Raw genomic sequence first — 25,429 nt, 5'->3', positions numbered from 1 at the left:
CAGTGCTGTTGTTGACCATACAGGGAGGTTGTATGGCCGGGGTGCCATCGGGGACATTCAGTGCCAAAAAAAAAAAAAAACGACGACGGCCAGATTTAAAATGATTTGCTGGAGTTTGAAGCCAGGACACTGGAAATTCAGAGTGGAAAAGAAGGGTTTTTGGCATCTTAAAATATCACTGAAATGTTGTGCGCCATGGACTTTCGTATGGTTCTGATGGTTGTAAATTGGTGTTGGCGGCGGGGGCGCTTTCGTATGGTTCTGAGGGTTGTAAATTGGTGTATGGCCGGGGTGCCATCGAGGACATTCAGTGCCAAAAAAAAAAAACGACAACGACGGTGGTGTTATATAATTTTTTGACCGTACTGTCGCTGTCGTACGAAAGTAGAGCAGCATCAACGTGGTGGTATGTTCCGAATTTGATTCGGAATCTTGAGATTACTTTGGTTATTGGACGATTCTTCCTCATTATTTGTGCCGATTGGATGTCACATTCCCATTGGCTGACGTTTTTGATAATGTTTATCTAGATAGGTTTTGATTGTATCAAACCCTAATTAGGGTTTAGGTGGCAAAATCTTGGCCTTCGATCTTCATTCAATCTTGGCCATTCGTCATATTTGGAAACACTATATAAACCCCACTCATTTTCATTTGTATGGAGATAGGAGAAGAGACTTGAAGAATTGTTGCTATTCTTGCTATTGGATTAATAAACATTGAATTGTGGTGTTTTCTATTCAACCCTTGAAGCATTTGCATGATTATTCATCTTCTCAAATCAAGTTTTAAATTTAGTTTAAGTACTTAAGTTGAATGATAGAATGTTGTGTATGATTCATTGTGAAACTCCTAATCCATACCACTAGCAATTTGTTGATTGCAAATTCGCCTTGTGTGGTCAACTGGAACCCTTGAAAGTGACTTAGTTCAATTGTTATTCAATCATTGATATGCATTTAATTGATGGTGTCTATGCATTGGCAACGATTTGAAAATCCTCTAATTTCCTTAGAAGATTGCATTAGCCTTTGTGGAGTTGTTCTCGCATGTTGAAGCAAAGACTAATAGAGTTTCACTAAAAGTCATCCCTCATCCTTGCATTCTTAGAGTTGTTTGGTATCTCTCAACCCTCGACTTTTGCACTTTCTTTATTAAACATCTAGTATTAGTAAGTAAGTGAGCTGCATTGCATATCATTCGAACAATCATTCCTTGAAAGTTAGACATTTACCCCTTAAGAAGTACATAAGGCCCCTTGGATTAACAGCAATCACAATAACCAATTGAGCTTATTCACAAGTCGTGACCCGACAATAGAAACCTTGGAGTATTCCAATTGATCACATAGTTTAGCATTTGGGAAGATTTTGCTCAAGAGAGGATAAGATACTTTTGGGTATTTTATTTTGTGTTTGATTGTGCCTAAAAAACACATCAACACTGTTCTTCTTCAATGTGGTCTAAGTAGGGACAGCCAACTTTCTTTTGCCTTAATTTGCATAATACCATTAATTTGCATAATACCAAATGAGCTCTCAGCTCCCTTTTTATAAGTTTTTTCTCGAGAACTTTCAAGAAACTACATTATAAAATCACTTTATTAATTTAATAAGCCTCATAACCTTGAAAAGTGATTTAATACATTTTAAAAAATCCAGCACATAGAATCACTTTTGAGCATCCCAACATTTAAAACTTTTTGTTGCCTATCCAACGAGCTAGAAATACTCAGGTGCACAATAAATTATTTTAATTCAAATGGCAACCTTAAATAAAATTAATTAAAATTATTAAATATAGCTCAATAATACACCCAAATAGTGACAATGGTCAAAATGCATCAGGGTTGAAAATCGACTGCGTAGGTGTGATACTAATGTAATGTCCCGTATTAGGACCAATGCAATATATCCATAAAATGCAATGCTCTGATACCACTTGTAATGTTACGTTATTTAATGACTTATAAGATAGGGGCAATTAACTTGCAAAGATCAATTGCAAGAGACTTCTTGCCTCAATTGCACTATTAATACTTAAATAAAAATAATCAATACAAAAATGACTTGATACACAATGATTTCTACTTGATATGAAGTCAATCTCACTGCTATTTCTAAAATTAACAATCAAGTGTATGCAAATGATCTTGATCAATATATGTGCGCACTAAGTATAATACTACTTATGCTACGTATAGATGCATTATCTCTGCTTTTCCTGATATGTTCGATGATTCGTATGCAACGATCCTCCTTATCAAGGTAGCTATAAAGCTAAGTAAACTGTTGTCTAAGATATCCCAATGAGAATGTACAGATGTAAGTATTGATATCACCTTGCTGTGATACGTTGCTGTTCCTGGTGTTAACTTATATGCTTGCAACAATATATATGGATACTGTGTCTGATTTGGAGACGATAGCATGCAACAATAAGTCAATTGTTTTTTCAGATCTAGGCAATGTTGACTTGCAATGTGATTGGTGTTGTTTCAGATGTATCGCTGATGGGATTATGCACACGATATTGGGCCTTCGGCCTGCTCACAACGAGCTCTTCCAAATCTGGAAATAAAGGATAAAAATACAGGAAGGAATGAATGCAATTATATCCTTGCTCCATCAGGTGGAGGCGTCTCTTGGAATTATGGGCCATGTTCGTTTGTCAACCTTAATCGCATCCCTTCCATATACCAACCAATTATTGTTGTTAGTTAATGTGATTGTTTGGTTCTCATGAGTTTCAATATTGGCATGACTTTCCCATTGAAGACTTACGAGGAGAAGAGATCACCTAGTTGTCAATGTGGATATCCACCTAGGATATATTTTTCAATCGCACCTTATCAACTAACTGATCTGTGATTAGTTACAGTTTCTAATGCATGTAGACTTAATCATCATTAAGTAGTCTCTTTACTTTGATCCCCCTTATGCCACAATCATGTGTCCTGCTCTTAATTGATATTCTTGATATCTTGTGATAAGCTCCTTCTACAATGTTCATATTAATATCGCTGCCTTATAATATTACTCTTGCTGACTTCTGTAATACCACTTAATAGTTTCAGATGTTCTTCTATAGCAGTGGGTTACGTGCTTATAAGGATTGCTTCATCCAATACTTAGCTATCTTTACATGGTGGGGATATTGCTGATTGTCTTCTCTACTCGTTGGAGACTATATGGTTGATGCAATGATCATTAGGAATCTTTGCTAAAAGATCACTTTATCTCCTTTTGTCATTAGAAAATTATAAATTCGTCTCCATAGGAGACTTCTCGAAATTGAATGATCTCAGCAGGTAATGCTTATAGAAACTAATCTTAGAATGATTGTGTGGACTGGAATTTGATGGGGACATCACAACTAATGATAAATGATGATAACCAGACCCAACTAGGTGAGCTCTTGGAGACCTCATCGAAAGCCAAAAATAACATAAGCATCAAATAACTCCACTAAACCATTTGAGCTCACTAGTAACATCAAATTACCCCCCAAACAAGTTGACACACACTTATAACGTCAACGTCAACTACAAAGCAAGAGAACCCAAAAATGGGGACAATACATCCCAATGGGCCTTTTTAATAGAATTTTCGTAACCAAGGGGTCCAATATATGGACAAACCTTGGTCTACATTCATTGTAATCATGCACTACACTCAAGAAAGCATATATTGTGTTATTCTTGTACAATCAATTTAGTATGTATTGTTCTTTATTTGTATATTGTAATACCTCGCCAGGAACCCTAAAGGAAAACAACATAACTAGGCAACTAAAGGGTGAAATATTTTTTTTTAAAGGATTAAGTGCATTAATTAAGATAATGTGCCTCGCACATGGTTGAGTGCTTGTATTAGGCTCAGGATGTGGTGAGAAGGCCTAGAATGGCAAACTTACCACCTTGTCTTCACGAAAGGATTGGTAGGGTCTGCATGAGGCTTAGATGGAGCCGGAGGTTCGGGAGAGGTTACCAGGATAACCCAGGATGGGGGCCGAGACCTATGCAGGCCTACCAGGGTAACCACCGTAAGCCATGCGATGACACTCTCTCCTTAGAGTCACTAGTGTTTGTGAGTTGAGTCACATGGATGTTTGCGGAGTCATGTAGTTCTTTCGTACTTGTCTTATTTTGCTTTCTTGAGGGTCTTCTACTATCTCCTAGCACAGTGGGGTGGTTCCATTTTGGGATCACATGGTTGGGTGGTAGTGCCACTTCCCATCGGATGTTTTGGATTGTATCTTCAAGCAAGGAAAGGCTTCATTGGTGTTTCTTGGTTCGTGGTTCATGTACCAGCTCATGTTCGTGATCATAGTTCAGTTGAGACCTTCTGGTCATTGTATCAAACTTTTATGTAACCTTGATATTGTAACTTTTGGATTCCATGGTGTTTTTGGAAGCCAAGTATTTATGGATATTGTAATATTATGTCAGTGGAATGTATGTTAATTCAGTTGCTTTGATCTTATGTATAAATGAAATATGGATAAATAAATGCATTGTAATACTTTGATCCTTTCATTATGGAATTTAGACGTATGAGTAGTTTTAATCTTAAGCATTTAATTTACCTAATTAAATGGACAATTGGATTAACCATGGTGTTAATATAATCTACGAATTAATCTTTGTTGGTAACCCTTAGGAAATCATGTGTTAGACTTACGCTGTGTTATTAAACGTGCAACTGTTATAATTAATGCACTTAATCTTTTAAAAAAAAATATTTCACCCTTTAGTTGCCTAGTTATGTTGTTTTCTTTTAGGGTTCCTGGCGGGGCATTACATATATTATTACAATTGGAAGATTTAAAACTAAGTAAACAATAGAGTCCTTGTGCATTTGAAAAATGGAGAAATGTATAATGTCCCCTTTTCCGCTCTAGTTTGTTTTGGGGAGTGTTGGCCAATCCTAAGACCCATTGGTCAATCAAATGCAGACTTAGGGTTTCCTATTTTCTAGGAGGATGTTTTGGCAGTTTGTGTGGCTTGCATGTTGGAGTTTTACAATTTTGATTATGGATTCCTTCTGGATTTTCGGAAAGCTTCGCAATGATGGTACATGCGTAGCAATTAGTGGTGTTTGGTAAACTTACTATTTTTAGTAAGTGGGGGCGAGGACAGCTTAATTGTCAGGGTTTTTCTAGGTTTTCAGAGAGCCTCGCGATGGTGTGACATTCAACTGAATCTACAGACTTTTCCGGACTCTATTTTTAGTAAGTCGCGATGGCTACTCAAAATGTGGCTAAAATCACTTTGGAGATGCTTACTATTTTTAGCAGTATGTTATTTATAGTAAGTACTTTTTTTGGCAATACTATTTTTGGCAAGTTTCAATGGTCCAGTTCAGAGGCTATTTCTGGTAGTGCAGTTTTCAGTACTTTTGGCCTTCAGCTCACTATGGCAATTGCTCGGTACATGGGAAAAAGTATTTTAATATATTTTTTAATGTTCCCTTGGCCTAGGTGTGTCACTTATGTATTTCTGGTTATAACTTAAGGGGGTCGACTTGAGGTGATAAAGTATTATTTTATGTCATAAGGTTGGGTGATTTATTGTTGAGGAAAAAATATTTTATAAAGTGAAATATTAATAAGGCAAGATGGATGCCTTATGGGAAATAAGTTAATTTTAAAATAAATTTAACTTATCAACCATGGACGACACATTATTATTTTATTGTCATTTTATAAAGTATATATTTGCTTCTAAGTGAATGTCGACTTGGAAAGGAGGACAAATGAAATGCAAATTTCAAATTAAGGTGAAATTAGTGTGCATATGGGTTTGGCGTCCATTTGGAAGGAATGTGAATTTGAATTTGGAAACCCCAAGGTTATAATTAAGAGTGTTGAGCTCTTGTTTTGGTATCAATGAATATTTTATAATGAAGCGCTGCCGAATTTGTGCCAGACTTGTGCTTCGAAGTTGAGAGCTTCCTAGCTTGTGTCAGTTTCGTGCTTGAGAGATAGCACCTAGTTGATTGGAGAGACTATTTCTCATTCAGAGGGATAGATTGAGCATTATTGAGATGGATTTATTATTGCCTTTTCAATTTTCTGAGTGTTGGTGTGTTTTTCATGTTGCTGGATTGTTCATGGCTGAAGCAGTTAATCATTCATATCTCTCGGCTTGATTGTCTGATTGTTCCGGGTAATGGCTCATTGGATTCCTCTATGCTAGGTGTTCCTTCTTGTTAAGCTTCATGATTTATGGTGAAGAACCTGATTTTTAAAGCAAATTGCCCCTCTCCAGGCAGACCATACCATGCTGGAGTGACATTGGGAAGCGTGCATTAAAGTTTTAAGGCTGCTTGGCTTTGTTTGTTGGTTGGAACTTGGGTGCCCCCTTCCTAGCTCTCATTCACCACTAATTTGGAGCCATTCAAAGGTTTTTTGAAGGAGATATGGACATCACAGTGATGCTGGTCTGATTTTTGGTGATGGTGGTGTGTTATATCAAATTTGGTAAAGTGTTCATTTTGGCTTGTGTTTTCCAGTTTTCTTGTTTGTAGCTTCTTGGAGTACCTTCTTGTATCTATTAGAGATTGGAGTTTTGATGTACTGACAGTATCTTGCAGAGTTGCTCATTGTAAGGTTGTATTCAGTAGTACTGAAATAGTCCATTTCATATTGCATTATACTTTCTTGTATTGCCCACTGCATAAGTGGAAGAGGTTGGCTTCGCCGCCTATCTCTATTTCATATTGTACTCCTATCCTCCTGCTGAATAAGTGGTTGAGTGATAGTTTTGTTTCTTCTAGTCCTCCCGCTGAAAAGTGGTCGAGTGATAGTTTGTTATTCCTAGTCCTCCCGCTGAAAAGTGTTTACCTCACTAGGTAAACAGGAAGAATACAGAAATCGAACAGCAATGTACAATGCAAATATAAAAGAAGTACCAGAATAAGCTTTCCATTAATGTCAAAGGATGTTCATATTATATCTGTCCCAACATTACATTACATCTGACACGGCTAACATTACATGTCCTCTAACACCCGGAGGTGGTACAATATATGACTGCCGAAGGGGTGCGACCCAACCGTCGCGACTCCAACTACCTACCCGTCGGCTAACTAACTATTGATAATTAACATTACTAACTATACACTTTTTCCCGATAACATCATCCCCCCCAAAAAAGAAGTCGTCTCCGACGACTAACAACAAAATGGAGACAATGTAATATAAATATACAACCAAGTGGAAGTCAAGGAGGGGGCTGAGGAAGCGTCCCTGAAGTCGAAGGGTGAGATGCAGGTGTCTGGGCCGCCAGGCGGGCGCGGAGCTCATAGACCTGCTGGGTGCACGCTGCCACATCCCGCTCTGCGACCAACACCTTCTCCAAGGCAGTCTTCACCATAAGCGCAGCCTCCAGTAGCTCCCTCTCCTTGGTATCGGCGGACTCTGTCATGCGAACCAACTGGGCCTGAACACCATCTAACTCCTGCTGGACTAGACTCCGCGCACTCTGTTCCTCTGAAAGACGGGCGTCCACCGCAACCTTCTCTGCGCGGGCTGTCTCAAGCTGTGCGACCAACTCTGATCTCTCGGCTGCCCACGAGGCTTGTTGCCTAGCCATGTCCTGCTCTAACTCCACTCGAGCAGCCTCACGAACTACGGACTTATGCTGTGTCTGGCGTAAGGTATAGTAGGCCTCCCTATAAACCTGCTCAACCTCCCGGACGAGAGTCGTCACCCTACTCTCCACGACGGGCTGAGGCACACGCCAAGCCTCCAACATCGCCTCCGTCTGGGTAACTGGCCACCCTCGTGCCTCAAAACATGAGGTGAAAGCTGCGGGACAGCCCTCTCGCATAAACTGGAGGACCTGCTCTAATTCCTCCACAACCTGCTGTAGAGACCGTGTCTGGGCCGCGGCCACCACTCGCCGACCCCTCGTCACCATATCTGCCAGATAAACCTCAATATCCTCTCCCTCTAGCTCCGATGTAGGTACAGGAAGCCCACGTGGTAACTCAAAAGTCTCCTCAACCACACCAACTGCATCCTGCTGGCCCAGAACACCTTCTCCAAGGACCTGTCCCTCTGCTGGTGCCTGCGTCTCCGCCGAGGAATCCTCCAGATCCACCACCTCAGTGGGAGGCTCTCGCCGAGGTGAGAGTACAGCTGCTCCTACGGGTGGCGTCACTGTCATCTGGAATCTCCGGGTCAGCCAACTCCCCATAGCCGCCACCGATGGAACTGCACTCAACACCTCTGACCCTCTCTCCCCCTCGAAAACATGTCCCGCGACGGGCTCCTCCAACAAGGAGGCCGCAACCGTCACCACTGCATCGGATCCTACGACATCGAGTCGCACCTGAGGCTCCGTCTCAACTATCTCCTCTGCCACGCCTCCCTGCGGTGGACCACACAACTCTGCCGTGCTGTCGGTACATGCCTCGGCTGGTATGGTGGAAGGTGCTGCGGCCGGCTGCACGGGCTTGAGTGTAACGGGCGTGCGGCTCTGTCCAAATGCCGGAATCGAAGTACTGCCCGCGGACGACCCCACAAGTGTGCCAAGTGGGAGTGTGGATGGTGCAAACAACACTCGCTCTCCGGCGGGCTCCATCCTCCCCTCGTCTGTGGCCCGACTGCTACTGTCATCCTCGTCCTCCGAATCCTCAGAATCCTCTGCACTGCTGGAAGTTTCTCGCCCACTATCTGGTTCTGCTGCAGTGGTCTCTAATACCCGTTTCCGCTTCGCGGAAGAGTGTCCAATATCTAGGTGTCGCCAATGCATGATAGGAGGCTCACCCTCTGCCAAGGGTCCCTGTGGCCGTACCTCCAACTCAGCCTCTGGCACTGCTTCTCGCGTAGCCTCCAAGAACAGTCCAATGGCATAGTGGGGCATGTAAAAGGTGCGCTGCTCCCTCATCAGGAATGCGCACATCCGCTCTGATAACAAGGTAGCCCAATCATAGATGACTCCGTTCATCAACCCGTTCATCAATACTATCTGTGGTAGAGCGATGTCTGATGCCCTACCCGACCCTGTCAACCTGCTTTTGATGACGTCCATAATGCATCGCCAGTGACCCTCTGCGACAAAGGACCGGCGCATCCCACAACCCTTCGTGGCGTCTACGATGCTCGCCAACTCTGCAGGGGTCAAGTCTCGGGACACTCGCCTAATCCAATGTTCCTTTTCTTCCCGTGTCATCTTCTTCGGCTTCAAGTCCACTTTCTTGCCATGTATACCTGGGATGCCAAATACTCTGGTGAAATCTGCAGGTTTGAAGGATATGGTGATATCCTTCCCCAAATATTCAAATGTGCTCGTCCGTGAGCGGCTATCAAAGGTATCAACCATATACCGCAATGCTCCCTCGTACTCGCGAATGGCGAACACAGGCATCCGTATAGCCCATTCTACCCTTGCTCGGCGAAGACTTGTTTTCACCAAATTATCATCCGACCTCTCTTGCCACCATTTCCGACATTCCACCCCATTCAATCCCTCAAAAGTGATATTCTGTGAAGTGGAAGTGTTCTTCCCTCGTACAGTGGGCTGTTGTGGTGTTTTTTTCTTCTGCCTGTCTTCCATCGTGCCGCCTGCTATTCGAACACCCGAAGGGAGAATACGTGCATCCGGCTTCCTATGGCTGCTATCCTGCAATTGTTTTTTCCAGTTTCTTTTTCCCGCAGACTCCATTGACCTGCTAACCGCTTCTTGAGTTGCCCTTGTCGGATGGAAGGCACCTAACTACCTCCTGGCAGGTGGGCCGTACGGCTGTAATCCTCAACTACCTCCGGCTAATAAAATGCTCAAAACAAATCTTCGTCCACCTCCCGCACTACACCGCACGGTAATTTTGAAAAATCCTTGCGGCTGCCAAGTTCGGTTCAAGCCCTTTGGACTTATTCTGGTTCAGCGACTGATACTAGCAGCTCGCGGGATGTAACATGCGAAGGTCGTTTGCCAAAATACAACACGCCCTAAGCCTCCCGTAACTCCACGGGATACCCCTTCGGTAGGCGGCGTTGTTTCTCCCTTCGGTAGCCAGTGTTTGTTAGATCCTTCAGTGACTTCGTTTTATTCCCCTTCGGTTCGGCGTGGCTGTTCGGTAGGCGTGGCTGTGCGGCGTTTGTTTCCCTCCCTTCGGCGTTTTATCTCCCTTCGTTCGGTAGGCGTGGCTGTGCGGCGTTAACCCTGTGCGGTGCCTTTGTCTGTTGCTTCGCGTGCTTCGCTGTGCGGTGTTCTCCGTTTTACCTCCTTTGCGCTTTGTGCGGTGTTCCCATCTTTTGCGCTTTGTGCGGCTTTATAACCCTCCCGACTACCACCGCACGGTGGCTTCCACCTACGGTGGTGTCCACCGTCGGTGGTGCCACCGCACGGTGGCTTCCACCGTCGGTGGTCCCACCGTCGGTGGTCCCACCGTCGGTGGTGCCACCGCACGGTGGTGTCCACCTACGGTGGTCCCACCGTCGGTGGTGCCACCGCACGGTGGCTTCCACCGTCGGTGGTGCCACCACGTGGCCACCGCACGGTGGTGCCACTACGTGGCCACCGTGCGGTGGTCTTTTTCTCCCTTTTTCTAACTTTTTTTTCAAATTTTTTTTTTTTTTCCAATTTTTTTTTTTTCAATTTTTTCCTTTATATATTTTTTCAATTTTTTTTTATTTTTTTTCTCTGAATTTTCTAATTATTTTTTTTTTTTTCCTTTCTTTTATTTTCATTTATTGGCTGACTGCGACTGTGCGCCTCCTGTCGGGCTGCTCCTGCGCGCTTCCACCCTCTGGTGATACACTTTCAGTTTCGACCCATTGACGCCCTCTGGGATTACCTGTCCGTCGAGGGTCGAGAGTTTGACAGATCCGTTGGCGGCGACCTCTTGGATCCTGTAAGGGCCTAGCCACTTCACTTTGAACTTGCCGGGCTTAATCTCGTTCCTTCCGTTATACTTTAGGACTAATTGGCCCGGCGTGAACCTCGCCCGCCGAATGTGTTGGTCATGCCAGTATTTCCTGCGTTGTTGGGCCACGTCTGTCACCCACTGTGCCATCGTCCGTCTTTCATCCAACTTATTTAAGGCGTATAGTCTCTCTCGAAGGCTTTCCATGTCGCCCAGTTTGTTGTCAATGGCGATTCTGAGACTTGGCACCATGAATTCGATCGGTACCACAGCCTCCTGGCCATACATCAATTGGAAAGGTGTCTGCCCGGTGGTTACTTTGTAAGTTGTGCGGTACGCCCAAAGTACCGAAGGCAGACGCTCTTCCCAGTCTTCCTTTTCCACCCCACAGGACTTATAAATTACCGACACGATGATTTTGTTGGTTGCCTCGGCCTGACCGTTTGCCCTGGGATAGTACGGACTCGATAGGGAATGAAAAATTTTGAACTCGGTTGTCAGTAGTCGAACAATATGATTTACAAAGTGCCCCCCTCTATCACTTGTCAGTTGAATCGGTATTCCGTACCGGGTGATAATCTGTTCATAAATGAATTTCGCCGTGCTGACGGCGGAGTTGTCTGCCAACGCCCTGGCTTCGACCCATTTGGTCAAATATTCTGTCGCCACGACAATGTATCTACATCGTCGGGCGCGACTCGGTTTTAATGGACCAACGAAGTCTAACCCCCATCTTTCGAACAATTCTTGAGCATGCGCCGGGTTAAGTGGCATGAAATCTCTTTTTAATGGTCGCCCAGCACGCTGACATGTATCACAACTTGTCACCCATTCTCTGGCGTCATTATGCAGTGTCGGCCACCACAAGCCAGCTAGTAGGATCTTCCTTGCTGTCGTATCCGGTCCCATGTGCCCTCCAGCAGCCCCTTCATGGGCTTCTCTCAATACTCCTGGGATTTCCTCTTCCAAGACGCATCGTCGTAGGATCTGGTCAGGTCCCATTTTGTAGAGAAGACCATTTATAAGTTGGAATGTTCGGCTTCTTAATACAAGTTTCCATCTTTCACCTGGTGGCATTTCCTTCGGAAATGTTGATGTTGACAGATATTCCCCCACACTCGTGTACCAATGAGGAAGGATGGCAATGCGGAAAAGATGGGTGTCCGGAAAATCCTCGCTAATGCCTTCGGCCGGCTCTCCCGACTTGATCCGTGATAGCTGGTCAGCTATGACGTGGCTCCTGCCAGGTCTGACAATGATGTTGAATGTAAATTCTTGTAACAGCAACAGCCATCGACTAATCCGCCCCTGGATGATTGGCTTGTTCACCAAATACATCAACGCCTGGTGATCCACATAAAATGTGAACGGTGTCGCCAATAAATAATGTCGGAATTTTTGGACGGAGTATACCATGCCGAGGGCTTCTCTCTCTGTCGTGCTGTAGTTCCTCTCCGCGTTTGACAAGAGTCGACTTGCAAAATATACTGGGTGGTCCAGCCCGTGGCTGCCGACCTGTGCCAGGGTGGCCCCTATGGCGAAGTTGGATGCGTCGACATGTACATGGAACTCTTTGTCCCAGTCTGGGTATGTCAAGATTGGCGCACCCACCAATCGTGATTTTAACTCTTGAAAAGCCTCTTCCTGGGCCGTCCCCCAGACGTACGGCTCCCCCCTTCGTGTCAGCTTATCAAGTGGGTATGATACTTGGGCAAAGTTCTTAATAAACCGCCTATAATACCCGATGTGTCCAAGAAATGACTTGACGCCGGTGACATCGTCGGGCGCCTCCATCTCTACAATGACTCGTATTTTGTCAGGGTCCGTCTTCAGTCCAGCCTTACAGACGATGTGCCCTAGTAATTTGCCCTGAGGCACCATGAATCTGCATTTCTTAGGGTTTAGGGCGAGGCGGGCTCGTCGGCATCTCTCCATGCATTCGCCAAGTGCGGCCAGATGTGCCTCCTCCGTGCTGTAAATGGACCAATCATCCAAGAATGCTTTGAAGTTTCCTACGGACATTTTATCGAAGATATGGAGGATTATCCGTTGAAAGGTAGCTGGCGCATTGCACAACCCGAATGGCATCCGGTTGTATGCATAGACGCCATCTTCTACGACAAAGGTGGTCTTCAATTTGTCCTCCTCTGCAATGGAAATTTGATTGTATCCGGAGAATCCATCCATAAACGAATAAATTTCATGACCCGCAACTTCCTCGAGAATGGTGTCTGTGAATGGTATGGGAAACGGATCTTTAATTGTGACAGCATTCAAACACCTGAAGTCTACACAGATTCTTATCTGATCGGCCTCCTTTTTCAAAGATATCACAATGGGTGATACCCATTCACTCGTCTGGACCTTGAAGATAATCCCTGCTTCCAGCATGCGGTCAATTTCATTATTTACCCTGGCCGCATAATTTTTGTTCATTCTGTATGGCCTCTTCCGTACGGGCACGGCTCCGGGAACCAAAGGGATCCGATGTACACAGAGTTCTTGTGGTACCCCCTTGAGGTCCTTATATGTCCAAGCGAACACGTCTTTGTATCAATAGTTAGTTAGCCGAAGGGTAGGTAGTTGGAGTCGCGACGGTTGGGTCGCACCCCTTCGGCAGTCATATATTGTACCACCTCCGGGTGTTAGAGGACATGTAATGTTAGCCGTGTCAGATGTAATGTAATGTTGGGACAGATATAATATGAACATCCTTTGACATTAATGGAAAGCTTATTCTGGTACTTCTTTTTGGAGAGCCCGTACCTTCCGATTAGAGTCGTCATCACTACTATCACTTTTGTCCGAAGAGGAATCATCGTCCGTCGAGGATTTATCTTTCTTCTTCTTGGACGTCTTCTGTTCACTTTCTAAATCCATTGCCCTGTTATAGGCGTCCAAATATGAAGAAGGGTGTACTATCTTTATTTTTCGTCTAAGGGATTTCTTTAGACCTTCCACGAACCACCGTTTTTTCAATCCGTCTGCCGGCTGGTTCTCCATCTTTCCTAGCAGCTCTTTGAGCCGCCGGCTGTAGGTTCGGACAGTCTCGTCCTTCCTCTGTTTCGTGCCGTAGATTTCGGCTACGATCTCATTATCGTCTCTTAGGAGACGAAACTCTGCTTGAAATTCCTTCTTTAGGTCTGCCCATGTGCCAATTTTAGCCTTATCCGTGTCCGAAAACCAGTCGATGGCTACGCCCCTCAGTGTTGCGGGAAACTGTGTTACCCAATCGTCCTCATCGGTAACACCATTCGCTCCCCAAATTGTTTCATACGTGCAACAGTGGCGGACAGGGTCTTCTTTCCCATCCCCATGGAACTTTGGAAGTTTTTGTTTTTGTGCCATACCTTGCCTTTTTACTACTGGTGGTGGTTGTTGTCCTACTCCTGATGGGTCAGATCCTATAAGGGGTGCTTGACCGCCATGCCCCGGTGTCCCTCCGACACTCCTGGCAGCCCCGGTGTCTTCTCCCTCTACTGCCTCCTCCCCACTCCTTGGAGTTTTGCTAGCCTCTGGTGTGTGTGGCAAGTCCCTCAACTCCCTCAACTGAGTTTGGGTACACTCTATCCTGCGGCGGGTTTCCGCAAGTAACTCCTCCCGACTCCGTGGGTGGCCTTTGGCCTCACCGTCCCCTTCGGAGCGTTCCTCCTCTCTTCGCTTATACCTCTGTCGCCTTTCCGCTTGCTGTTCAAGGATCAAGGCACGTTGGGCTACTGCACGTTCATCTATATATTGTTGCTTATTTTTGTCTTTATTCAGTGTATTGGGCATTAATTCCCAGACCGCTTTAATGACATAAAAAGTAGAACACTTTTATTCCTTCATAATGTGGTAGACAAGTTTATGCCAACAATATGACATAATTATTACAATAAGTGTTCTTTATTCCGTCCCGTATGGCTCACGGTTCAAATGCGCCTGGCGCCATCTCGTTCTGCTTCCCGTTCCTCGTACTGTTGCAAAATTTCTTGGCGTCGCTCCTCCCGGGCAATCTCCTCCAGGCGAGCTTGTTGTGCCAACGATGCTTGTGCTAGCAGTCGAGGGAGATGGTTCATCAACCGATTTACCTCCGGACTCACTTCCAACGCTGTCCACACGGCACTTGGTGGGACTCCTGCCTCGGCCGCCTCTCGTCGCACGTGGGTCTGAATGGCTACTTGGAGTAGAATCGAAAATTCTCTCGTCGCAGTGTCTTCTCCTATATAGAGTTCTGTTTGGGCATCGTCGCCCTCCGGATTCACCTCACCAACGGGTAGGCCCATTGTGTCTGTGCGCCATCCGTGTCTCCGTGTCTCGTGTTTCGAGTTCGTGTCGGCAACGGCGCCAAATGTTTACCTCACTGGGTAAACAGGAAGAATACAGAAATCGAACAGCAATGTACAATGCAAATATAAAAGAAGTACCAGAATAAGCTTTCCATTAATGTCAAAGGATGTTCATATTATATCTGTCCCAACATTACATTACATCTGACACGGCTAACATTACATGTCCTCTAACACCCGGAGGTGGTACAATATATGACTGCCGAAGGGGTGCGACCCAACCGTCGCGACTCCAACTACCTACCCGTCGGCTAACTAACTATTGATAATTAACATTACTAACTATACACTTTTTCCCGATAACAAAAAGTGGTAGAGTGATTGTCATTTGCTTAATATCAATCTTCTTGGCTTTGTTATTGGCTGGTTATACTGCCAAGTAGTTGCTTAATCTTCAGTATCTCATTATCCCGCTGAAAAGTGGAAGTGGCTGATCCAACCGCCAACGTATATTGCTCTTAGTATTTCATCTTGCTAATGCCAATGGGTGAAATTATAGTGTTTGAAAATTCAAAAAAACCTAAGGCGGACATTTCAAAACGCTTCAAAATTGCACATTCATTATGAAGGAGATGTAATGAATTTCTTATGACTAATCAAATCTATGTGGTTGGCTTTCGAAATTTCAAATCTCTCAACACAATTTTCAAAAAACCAAGCGTCGTATTAGGGGAGGATTACAAACCAAAATATTTTAGTTTATACCAACTATATCAATTTAATCAAGCATAATTGAATTGGATTTTCAAAATCTTAAATTTCTAACAATCTTTGAATGCTCCTCATATGCTCAAAAATCTAAAACATACAATCATTGTGGGCACCTTTGTTTGAAATGAGTATTTAGTTCATACTAGATCAAGAATGTATGCTTGTACGGTGTAATAAATGTTAATCCTAGAAAGAAATTTATTAGAATTGTAAAGACTTGATATAATACCTGTGATTGCCAAAACAACTCCAACATCACTACTAGTAAAACTCAATCCTCCATATTCTTTAGGGCTTACAGCCCAAAGGGAAAATATCTACAAATGTAAAAGTTACTCAAGTTAGAGATTCAATAATATTTGGAAGCTTCGAGATTAAATGGTAACTACTTGACTATCAATCTAGTATTCCATACCTCTGAATATGCAATTTCATGCAAAGAGAAAGCACAATATACAATAATTGATGCCATTGCTGGCCAGTTCTTAAGCAGTGATTTCTTGTGAACTTGTTTCGTTTTGGTAGTTTCTTCTTTATTATTTTCTTGAATAGAATTGCTTCTTGTACCAAGCTCTGAATCACAATGGCTATTCTCCTCACTCTCTAGAGGATGGTTATGAAGTGTCTCCTACATTAAAATAAAGAGTTTGTTTTCAAATTTGAATTTAGAATGGAATATAGATTTACTTTACTATTTCATGCTTATAAAGTTCCTAAGATGCTAAAAATTCATGAACGAAATACCATACACTAAAACAAAAGAACATACAAATGTAAATTGGAACAATGCAATATGAAACTACACTATTCTAATAGTATCCAAGATCCTAATAGTTTTGAAGACACTTACAAGAAAAATATATGCTTCAATAAAGAATTCACTTAATTCCACTTGCATCACTATGATCTATTGCTATGGCGAAGAAATATTGCCATTAGCTTTTAATTTTGGCAGAAATATTTTGAAAATGTTGTAGTGAAATTCAATCTTAGAGAAAGGAAAAAGAACCAATTTATGGATTCAACTTTTCTGCAGATTATACTCGTGGTTATTAAGGATTTTGCTTACAAAGACCTTAGCTGATAAATGTAGACATATAAGCCAAATCAAGGGGGACTTTGTTCATGAGGTGATTCCTAATAGGCATCAAAACTTTTGAGGACCTTGTTTTTATTTTCTAATAGTGGTTGGGTTGAATGGATGAACTAAAAACCATGTATGGACTAAGGCACAACACTTGCTAAAGGTTTTGCAAATGGGGTAACAAGCTAAGTGGGCTTGATCTTGGGTGAAACTCTGTGGTGTGATTGAGTTGTAGTACAAGGATGGGTCACCTCCTAGGAGGTCTCAATGGTTCACCCTATGAGCATCACCTAGATGCAATAAAGGTAAAATGGACCATTTATACTCATGAGAGATACGTTCATGTGAGCCACTACTAAGGAAATATGGGTCAATGAGCTTGAATTAAAAACTATGCAATTGAATCATACATCATAATATACATGGACTAATTAATAGTGATAAACAAAGTCTAATTATAGAAGACCCTTGGTTATTCAGCTCCTTAATCTTTTGAATTAATTTAAGAAATTAGATCATAGAAAACAATATTAAAATAGAACAAATGGAATTCTTTTCTTCATGCTTTAGCAAAGTCCATTTATAAGTTATTGAATTTGTCTATTAATTTTAACATATTTAAGATGCTACTTTTCTCAAATTCAACACAAATAAAGTAAATAATTCTCTAATGTTTGGCACTCCTGTATGGAGTTTGATAAGTCTTCTAACTATTAGTTGAAAAATTTGTACACCCGCGAGGATGTGCAAAATTGTGGTTTCAACCACAGCATGTAAGTTCAAACTCTCCTAATTTAGGGAAGGCTCCCCCTTTTCTAATACTAATTTAATCTAAAATGGATGGGACAACAACCTTTTCTCTTTTTTTAGAAAAGATTATGCTCTTTCCTCTTCACAGAAAAGGAGCAACAATTGTGAAGTAATAATAGTAGCAAATTAAAATGGAACCAAGAGAGGAAATGAAGTTTCCTGAAAGCACAAAGAATTCCATCACTTCCTTCGGGACGGGAAAACAACAATCAAGCGCAAAGTCTTGAGTTGCTAAAAAATCCTATTCACACTAACAATATCAAAAGGCCCAATCGATATAGGGGACATCAAATCAAAGAAAATTTTATCCATCTTGTCTAAGAAGAAACTAATACTATGTCAAGAGCTTGTTCTAGTATGTCACAAAAAGCTCCAACATTAATCAAGATCAAGTTTGTAATATTCCCCTTAAATTTTTTTTATTTTTTCAATGTGAGATTACCAAGCAACCACAATAACCCATTAAGGTTAGAGAAATAATCCAAAACAACTGAAAGGGAACCCTTCCACCTTTTGTTCACCGAGAGCCCAATCTGGGAGGGTGAGAGCATACAGTGTTCCGGGGATTGTTAGCACCATTAACCGAACTGAAATTACAATGCACGGGCGGCAAGCCAACCCCTTCTGCTTAACCAGCAAGGTAGAAACTAAAATACTTGGCGGTAAACCAGCCAAGCAAAACAACAAGAAATGTAAACACAATCACTCTACCGCATATTTCAATGGGAGGATAATATATAGAAACTATCACTATACCGCATATTTCAGTGGGAGGATAATATATAGAAACTATCACTATACCGCATGTTTCAGCAGGAGGACAATATCACTCGACCACTTACTCAGTGGGAGGACAAAAGTTACAAACTGGAATTACAATCATTAGGCGGCTAAGCCAGCCTCTTCCACTTATGCAGTGGGGAAATTACAATGAGCACTTCAAGTTCACATATAGAGGTTAGCACTACTAACCAATCATACAAGGATGATTACAATGAAGTACTACAAGATTATAATAATCAACTACAACTGATTTCAAGCCACTAAGACAAAATAACAAGTCTGATATAAAATAACAGCAATTCCAGAACTAGACCAGCAACACTATAAATGCTCACAACTCACTCCAATCCACTCTAAATCACACCAAAACTTAAGCAAATGCTTGGTGGCAAAGTTGGGGTGGAAATACCCCAAATCTCAAAAAAATTGCCCTCAGAATCTTATGTCAACCTTGTAGTTCATCCAATTGTGAGCGCAAATGGAGCTTGTTTGAGGCCCTCCACACGAAGAAGAGGAGCAAGTTAGCTCAAAAACGCTTCAATGACCTTGTCTTTGTGCAGTATAATCTTTGGTTGTGCATAAGGAAGGTAAAGGAAGCACCAACTGGTCCAATTGATTTGGATGATATAGATCCATACAGTGATTGTAAATCGCAGGAGCAGCCTCCATTGTTTAAAGAGGATGACATCAATGATTTGGAGAGGCAAGCTATGGAGGAGGAGGGGGGTGGATTTGGTTTCACACTGGATGACATTGAGGAGGATGAGGATGAGGAGTCATTGCTAGTGCCAAAAGCAGCAAGAGGTAGAGCTACATCTAGGATGGAGGACGAGCCACAAGCTGAGCTAGACATACGGAGTGAGGAGGCACAGTCATGCCCACAGCAAACTACTAGGACTAGACCCTCTAGTTCTACCTCTCCCCTAGTTTTTAGTAGAGCTGGGAAGAGGAAGATGTAATTGTAATGATGTATTTACTTTTAGTTTTACAAAAACTATTTACTATTTTGCTTCCAGCCATCAGCATTCCGCATGAGGATGGGATTTAGTACTCACTTTGCGTTTAAATATATCTAGACTCGGCTTGTTTCTTTTGTGTTCTCGTTTATTGACTCATTGGATGCATCTACCCATTGAATTTTCCAAAAAAAACGCATTTCTAATTAAATTTAAGCAATTTTTTAAGTTCCTGAGTTTTTTGCCGAGTTTTTCTCTAGTTTTTTTTTCGAGCCTTGGAAAGATTTTGGTTTTGGCGAGTAGTTCAACTATGGTGCATAACACTAAGTGCTACAACAAAATAAAGGTTGCTCCTTTCAACTAAAGTTACTATGACATGTATCCATCATCATTTTTCTATCACTCATGCTCATTCATCCATCCTATGTCATCTTATTGAATTTCATCCCTTTGAGATTTCACTATCTTACATGTACATCCAAGCAATCTAGAATCTTATCAGGCTAATCATCCTAGTGGCATCAATCAATATGCCCGATCCTAGTCCATCATCTGGTCTCTCCGTGGCATGTACATCATCTCAACATGATTTCTCTCAAGTCATATTATATACACCATGACACCTCTTTTTCTCCTCTGTTATCTTTCAAGAGACTTACTGGGTTGTATTTCACCCAATAGCTCTCTTGAGGGGGCATCACTCCCATCATCATCCCTAAGCAACCAGGGTAACTTGCCATCAAAGCTTCCTCCACCCTCGATATAATCTTCTTTAACACAATGCCACTCAGTTGCATTGTATCAAAGAGGGGCAAAATGTAGACACCTAAATATTTCTCTAGGCCTAATCAATCAAATCCATCACCTAGTCTAATTCCCCTTCACCTAAGCTTCAAATTTAATAAAATAATTCATATTATTTAATTATACACCTTTTCCATCTCCTCACAATATATCAAATAAATAAATAAAATTCATTTCCACCTATTATCAACCTCACATATGGCTAAAATAATTAAATAATATTATTATTTAATTAGGTCTATATTCCCTCAACACAATCCAAGAATAAAGGGGACACAAGAACACTTGTCCTTATGGTTCCAATATTCCCTCCAACAGCCCAAGAAACAAGCCTCACTAGATACACATGTTTCGTATTCCTCTCATGGTCAAAACAACTTAATAAATTTAGTAAATCAATCTTAGTCATTCGCATTCTAACTACCTCCATCTCATCCCTCCTTTTTGATCTTGGCCATCCATTCATCCTTCCCAAAATCTATAAATTCAGGCATCCTCATCCATTTCTCATCCACTATCATTTTGCTAGGTACATGCTATCAATTGGGGTATCTTTGAGCAAGGGAGCATAAACATACCACCTTATCATGTAGCAAATCATTCAACAATGGAGGTTTCGGTAACATTTGAGTTGTTTGTTTGATGTTATACTTTGTTAAATTCTCCATCGTTGAACTCTATCTAGAGGTTTCGCTTTGGTTTTGAACAGAAAGTTTACATTCTTGTTTACTTTCATTTACATTCAAATCATTGTCACTACAATAATTATCAACATCTCATTTGTGCATCTAATTAGAAAAACTCTACTTCAATGTTGCTCATAAAGGGCACTTAGAGATGACATCATGTGATGCCAACAACAAAGCCCTCAAACATCAAGCCATACATGATGTTTTTCTTGCATCTTCTTCAGCACAATCTTGCACAAATATGTATTGCTCGGCCTCCATACCATTGTCTAAATCATTCACATATGAATTTACTCTCAAGTGTTTGTATAAAACTAGATATACAATTTTTCATTACACTTCTACATCTTGCGTCCATGTTGATGATTATTTTTGTTGTACATTTCTAAATTCATCCCATTTCCATTTTCTTTGCCTAAGCACTATTATTTCTATTGACAAGTAACAGTATAAATCATTTATACCATAACACTACAATCCTATCTTTCAATGTGCAGCCTTTGGAATAGACCTAGGTTCCAGATTAATCGAATAAAATGATAAGGAAAATCTTTTAAGACAAGCTCCTACACAAATCTTGTGTGAACTATTGTCTCGTGAATTCTTCATGGCATTAGAGCTGCTACAATGTCACGCTGCAAGAAATGGACTATGAGTCATTATTGCAGCGAGTCAAACACCAGTTCTACCATAGAGACAATGTTAGCAGATAAAAAATGTTGTTTTTTCAAACAGAGCACAATCCATTGGCTGGAAATTAGCCTAACAAAGCATTAAGGTTGCTATTAACTTGGAGCACTAATATATCATAGAAGCACATATCTTTAATTTCTCATGATTTCTCCCAATAAATCTTTTGACCAATAAATTGCCAAAAAACTTGTAAGAAATCAACTTTATCAGGTCACCTCATTTCGGCCACCTTTTGACCAATTTTTAATCCAAGTACTGCCAATAAAATGCACTAAATCTAATTTTATGGTGAGTAGTTGCAATTTTTTTGCAATCATAGATTTGATCAAGAAATTTATGGTTAGCGTTATTTATGTTTCTTGCAGTCACTTTTTCTAAATTTTTCATATGACCCTAACTCTAGTTTGATATTTTCCCAATTTTCGCCCAATAAATTGAAAATATATTTATCTTTTGGTTTGCCAAGAAATTCCCAAGAAAGATATTTGCTTCTATGCTATCTAATTTATATATGCTCATGGTCACTTGCAATAAAATGTAAACCCTTCTTTAGTTGCATTTTACACCTCAAGTCAAAGAAGTTCACTTCAATTTCCTCAATAGCATGAACAATTATAAATGTAAAATTAATAGCATTTTAGAACTCAAGTCAAAGAAATGCTAAATTGCACACTATAATCTCTTCTAAATTTTTACAGCTCAAGTCAAATTAGTTTTAAATTGTGTGCTACAATCTCCTTGCCAGCATAACAATTATAATTGATACCATTTGAAATACTTAAATTAATTGTATGGAAGGTTAATTGTATAATCTGAAAGAGAAGTAAAGAAAGTCTATCATACTTACTGGAAGCCAAAATGTAGATACAAAAACTATAACTGCAACAACTGAGATACAAAGACATGGCAAAAGATATGGGAACCTGCACATTTTAAGCCACATTCATATGCAGACAAAGTTGAAATAGAGTATAGCAATTTCAAAATCATTAACATGAAAATCAGAAATTATTATTATACTAAATTACTAATATCCACGGTTAACCACAAGTCGGTCGGAAAATTATTTGGTCAAATATTCATATACAAGATCCAAACAATTTTTTGAAAAATACCTTCCAAATAAAGATTTCTTTGAGAATATACTTGGATATTTGTCTGCTGGCTGTCCCCACAAACAGAAAAATATCAACATGTAAGGAACTTAATGTGTATAATTGAGAGAATAACAATGAACAAAATATACAATAATATTACAGTGAAGCTTAAAGAGATAAAATGTTGTCCTAGAAAAAATATGCAAAGTATATGACAAGCTTTTTTTGATGAAAATGGTAGTATATATTAATATTAAAAAGGGTATCTATTACAAAAACCTTCAAGAGGAGAATAAACTGCACTTTAACAATGTGAAATCCTTATAGGTGAACAGTGGGTATTACATCAAACCAAAGCCAAGAAATAAGAATTATAGAGATATGTTTAATACACAGTTAGTAAGAGGAGCATTTATCAAGTGGTCCTTTGGATTAGCTTTGAGACAGTTTTCTGAGTTCATAGGAAGGCATATATGTTGTGTCGCTTAAACATGTAGTATTTTGTCTTTTGCCCTCTCACATCTTTTATTTGGCATAGCTTATTCCATGATGTAGGAAACCCAAGAGATCTTGATTTGTGAACTTTCAGTTGCTATGCTTCACTGAGTTGGTATGCTTTTTGCTGCCATTATACCAGATTGTCAATTGTATCTTGGATTTTCCTTACTGGGGAATTTTGGTGTATCATTTCAGTGAGATGTCTTTTGGCTTTTTTGTTGGAATAATATGCTCAATGCATCAGTTCTATTATGAAAATTATAGTAATATTGTCCTGGCAGATTTTTACACTCAACTTGATGCTTAAGGCTGTCTTCAAGGATGGCCTAATTTTCTTCAGCCAGTAGTTACTGGAGAGAAGTGACATGCATGGTTGGAAAATGCCATATCAGCTATGTTTTCTTCCATCTTTTTTAAAATACCTTGCATGTTCTACAAATCAGGGTAATACATCAAGGTCAATCATTAATCTTCCTAATAAAAAGGAAAGTGCAAAACGTTTACCCTACCATGCAATCCATGTAATGAAAACTCAGCTCATATCTATGTAAAAGGTGAGACATAATACTGTAAATAAAAGATTAATCATCCACAAGTAAATTCATACCAAGAGTAGGAAATAAGCAGAATATTTTTCATTCATTGCTTCAAAATGCACAATTATATATAGCCTCAATGGCCAGAAGATACATAGAAATGCAGTTAAGTTACTGTTAAGGCTTGAATTCTAACAAAGCTCCTAAGACCCAGAAAAATTTCTAAGAACTACAAATTTCAAAAAACCAAATATCTTCTACAAGGCAGCAAAAGCTTTGCATATATAAAATCAAAAGAAGATTTATGAGCCACGTGAATTGAACTAAGCAGCACAATTTAGAAATAAGAAACGCATACTGGTTCAGGTGCTGCAACCGCCTAATAATCTATGAAAATAACTAATTCATAATCAATCTTATTCATTTCCCAAGAAAAAGTTTGAAAGGTTCATTGAAGATGGAACAACTAGAATGTTTCTTTCTGAGCTCTCACATGGATGTACATGGAGCAGGTTCAACATGGAAAGGACCCCACTTGTTGATGTCTTGGAAACTTTCATACACGAAATCAATGAAGGAAGGAAAATGGAGAGACAATACCAAGCCCAGCTTGCAGCCCTAGGAGCAGTTCCAGTTAACAGCAACAAGACAACCATCTGGATGGAGGGTCCCCTCGGGTCGATGTCCTGGTTAGATCAGTGATATCTTCTGCTTATAGTTTGTTCTCAGTCATGGGCAGTCCTTTGACGAGTCTTTGTAATCTTGTCCTTTGTTTTTGGTCAATCATGTGCATCTGTCCTGTACGAAGGTCTTATCTTCTGGTCTGTCAGGCACACTGTAAGCTTATGCTAGTCATTTATTTTGATAGAAGTTAGTCCAGATCTATTATTCTGTTCAGGTTGAGTTAAGACAGTTTAAAATATGAAATCACGTACTTGTTTTTTCAGCTTATAATTAATACCAAAAAACCTTATTCATTTAAGAATCACTCTATAAACTTGAACGCCAAGTCAAACACATGCTAGTCCAGGTACTGCGACTGCCTAATAATCTATGAAAATAACTAATTCATAGTAAATCTTATTCATTTCAAAATTGCTCTATAAACTTGAATGCCAAGCCAACTCCATTAATTGTAATGATTTGAGGAAGCATGTGCTCTTGATAACGTTGTGAGCCACAGCCTAATTTAAAACAGATTACAGACAAGACCCTAAGGAGAACAAATTTGTTCAAAAGATGATCTCAAAGGTCTCTAGATACCCTTGGAACCTGTTGTGACCTAATTCACACATTGCCCCATCACAGATGGGGACCCCCTGTTTTTTTTTTTTTCAGGTTTTGTCCTAGCTCTGCATTTTCATAAACCTTCATTTTGAGAAAATTAAGAGTTAGAGTTTTGGGGTTATCCGGGCCAAACTTAGAATTTATGCTCCCAATTGAATTTGAGTGTTGTCAAAGTGTTCAGAAGGTCTGAAGGACGAAGATCGCAATTGCTTTGGGTCATTTCTGACAACCTACTATTTTTAGAATTTTTTGTTTTTTCTGTTTTTTCTGCTTTTTTAA

The 25,429-nt window shown here is 40.8% G+C and overlaps 1 protein-coding gene across 4 annotated transcripts in view; it reads right to left on the bottom strand.

Annotated features, from left to right (window-relative positions):
- Positions 1–25,429, bottom strand: part of LOC131039406 (probable peptide/nitrate transporter At3g43790) — a 206,330-nt gene that overhangs the window by 87,706 nt on the left and 93,195 nt on the right. For 3 of the 4 annotated variants that reach the window (XM_057972150.2, XM_057972151.1, XM_057972152.2), the window contains exons 8-11: positions 22,848–22,897; positions 22,580–22,655; positions 16,329–16,541; positions 16,143–16,230 (exon numbers count right to left, since the gene is read on the bottom strand). In XM_057972150.2, coding sequence (XP_057828133.1) covers positions 16,143–16,230; positions 16,329–16,541; positions 22,580–22,655; positions 22,848–22,897 — 427 coding nt within the window. The remainder of the gene's footprint in view (positions 1–16,142; positions 16,231–16,328; positions 16,542–22,579; positions 22,656–22,847; positions 22,898–25,429) is intronic. The other variant, XM_057972153.1, reaches the window with a different exon arrangement.

The sequence above is a fragment of the Cryptomeria japonica genome, chromosome 10 (assembly GCF_030272615.1).
Source record: "Cryptomeria japonica chromosome 10, Sugi_1.0, whole genome shotgun sequence".
Taxonomy (NCBI): Eukaryota; Viridiplantae; Streptophyta; class Pinopsida; order Cupressales; family Cupressaceae; genus Cryptomeria; species Cryptomeria japonica.
Note: the sequence above shows the minus strand (reverse complement) of the source record. Positions and strands in the feature narration are given on the sequence as shown.